The sequence below is a fragment of the Loa loa genome, assembly GCF_000183805.2.
Source record: "Loa loa unplaced genomic scaffold supercont3.256, whole genome shotgun sequence".
NCBI lineage: Eukaryota > Metazoa > Nematoda > Chromadorea > Rhabditida > Onchocercidae > Loa > Loa loa.
In genome coordinates this window covers 7121-10341 of record NW_018108436.1, presented here as the reverse complement: position 1 = coordinate 10341, position 3221 = coordinate 7121, and the positions used below count along the sequence as shown (strand labels likewise).

The window sequence follows — 3221 nt, the reverse complement described above, 5'->3', positions numbered from 1 at the left end:
ATTATTATTGTTATTATTAATATTAATATTATTATCATTATTGCAGCGTTATTATTTTTATCATTAAAGGGAGTTATCGCAACATATTTTTATGATATAATTTTTATTATTTGTATTGTTATTATCATTTGCGTTAATATTGTTATCACTAAAGAAAATAATTTTAGCATTTGTCGTGATACAATTTTTATTATTTGCATTTTTATTATTGTCGCATGTATTAATATTGTTATTAATGAAGGACAGTGATTTTGGAATATCTTTTATGATATTGCTAAATTCATCATTAATGTTATCATCATTAAAGTGAACAATTTTAGCATGCCTTTTTATGATATAATTCTTATTATCCACGTTGTGATTATTATTTGTGTCAATGTTATCATTGCTGAGAGTAATTTCAACCCATCTTTTATCATCATTTCTTATTCTTTGCACTATCATTATTATTACCTTCACCAATATTATTATCATTAGAGAAAGTAATTTTAGCATATCTTTTATAATATATCTTCAACTACCATTAATATTATTACCATAAAAATGAATAATTTTGACATACCTTTTATTTTGCAATTTTTGGTTATCACTATTTTTGACTGTCACCAGTTTTGATTATCATTACCATGATCATCGTTCTTATCAAGATTTTTTTTCCAAGCATTGAATAAAATTGTTATTAGTTGAATGAAATTGGGAAAAAATAGTATGGAGAGGAACGTTTACAAATATAAAACTATTCTATTAGAATCCCACCGAGGATTCTTAGCATCGGTAATTCTCGAATGATATACCCCTCCTACGTAGACCATATATGATTACTTAGTAGTTATTTTATAAATTACTATCAAAATGATATTTTAAACAAATAAATTATCACCGATCGTTTATATTTCCTTGTTATCGTTTTTTTATCACTAGGTATTGACTATTTTGATGTTTTGCAGGAAATGTCATTATGATGTTTATCAACGGATGGCAAATGTTAATATGGTGACAGGATGAAAGTAAAAAATAATACGACAAGTTGCAAGTGATGGTTGATATGATTGTCGCCTAAGATACTGGAGTGGTTTTAGCTAAACATGCTCACATATGATCCGGATATGCAGGATAAGCATATCCAGATAAGCATATCCTTCTCGAATAACAATTCGAGAACTACCGATGTTAAGAGTTTTCTACTGAATAACTTTATATTTGGAAGCAGCATTACTGTACTTGACATTTTTATTAATTTTATCCAACAACAACAACTTCACTCAACCAAAACATAAAAAAAAAGGATTGATCTTGATAACAATGATGATTATAATAGTGATAATCAAAAGTTGGTAATAATCAAGAATAGAAATAATAAAAATTGTAAAATAAAAGGTACGCTAAAATTACTTACTTTAATGATAAGAATATTAGTGAGAGTTGTAGCTATATCATTAAAGGTATGCTAAAATTGCATCCTTTGGTGATAACAGTATTGATAAAAGTCATTATAATAATGCAAAAGAAAAAAACAAACTTACTATAAATATCATAAACATTTCCTAAGTTAAAGCTTTTTACGTGTTACGTGCTACGTGTTACGTGTAAAAAAGAATATATAAAGATCATTTAAAGACAGAATTGAGTAATATGAAAAAGATTACTAATAGTACCGATAATGTGGAAAGTCATAGCTACACTAATAAATGAAGAATAACTTCAGAGGAGTACAATTTGACAATACAAAGCAATACTTACTAGAAAATATTCACCGGGGAAAATTCCAGGAAATATTCATCGCGAATATTTTCTGGAATTTTTCCAAAGTGAATATTTTTTTGAATTTCCCATAGAGGATATTTTTTGAAATTTTCCATAGTAAATAATTTTTCGGGATTTTCCGTGCTGGATATTTTCTGGAATTTCTCAAATGAACATTTTCAGGAATTTTCCGTGGTGGATTTTTTCCGGAATTTGCCAGGGAGAATAATTTCTGGAATTTCCCGTAGTGAAAATTTCCTGGAACACTCCATGATGGGTATTTTCTGAAATTCTTTGTGGTGGATATTTCCTGGAATTTCTCGTGGTAGATATTTTTTCGAGAATTTTCCAAATGAATATTTTTTGGAATTTCCTATGGTGAATATTTTCTGAAATTTTTCATAGTGGAAGTTTTTTGGAATTAAATGTTTGACTGTGACGTTTCAATTTTCCAATCTTTTTGATTTTATCGAATGTAACTTCATTTATATCATAGTTTTGATAAATTTATCATTTTTCAATTTAAGATATTTCATTCCCTGTAAAATATTCAATAATTTTTTGCTTTTGAATTGTGATTAAAATTTCTGCAACACAGTAATCTTTCATTTTATGAGTAATTTTGGAAAATAAATTTTACAATTACTTTTAATTTAATTGCTTTTATTATTGTTTCTCTTCTTTCTTTCCTCTTTTTTCCTTCCGCTAATAATCTAAAAATGTTTTAAAGAAGTGTTAATTGTCCAAGTTTGTCACATTGATAGCATTAAATATCACAAGATCTTTCATTTAAAATAGTTTTGAGTTGTTGACAGCAACTCTTTGTCAAATTGCAAAAAAAAAATAATCCTTCGCTAAATCTTGTCAAGTTGCAAAAAAAAAAATTAATGTTCAAATGATTTGAATGTTTCGTCCAAATATTTACACTTTTTATTTCAAATTAACATTACTTACAAGTTTTGCATAATTTTTAACGGATTAACATTGTAATGATACACTTTGGATTATTATTGAAATTCATTTTAGAAAAAATCGATTTATAAATTTCGAATGGAGCATTTTTCACCTAAACATGGAATGTACCCACTAAATTAGCTATCCCAATGTTGTAATAATGAATAAAATAATTAATAATTTGCATTAATTGATTTTTTTTTTGATGATTCCATAATTTTCGAATATTTTATTTTGTTGAAATGACATGAAATGTTGCAATATTGTTTAATATTATTTAAGAAAAAAAAAAAAAAAAGAAGAGAGAGGAGAAAAATAACATTCTCTCGATTACCTTTGCTTACTTTATAATACCAATATTTTGTGGCATTATATTTGCATAAATAGAACCAGCTGGTTGACTGGTATATAAACATATAATTATATATATGTATATACATATATATATATATATATATATATAATATATATATATATATATATATATATATATATATATATATATATATATATATATATATATA

The 3221-nt window shown here is 25.4% G+C and overlaps 1 protein-coding gene across 1 annotated transcript; it reads right to left on the bottom strand.

Annotated features, from left to right (window-relative positions):
• Nucleotides 1-1079: 1079 nt before the first annotated feature.
• Nucleotides 1080-3067, bottom strand: LOAG_13916 (hypothetical protein; the record flags this gene model as incomplete). The annotated part of the gene is made up of 4 exons (XM_003149419.1): nt 1080-1181; nt 1755-1898; nt 2390-2456; nt 3042-3067. The coding sequence occupies 4 exons, from the start codon at nt 3065-3067 to the stop codon at nt 1080-1082; spliced, it is 339 nt and encodes a 112-aa protein (XP_003149467.1).
• Nucleotides 3068-3221: the final 154 nt, after the last annotated feature.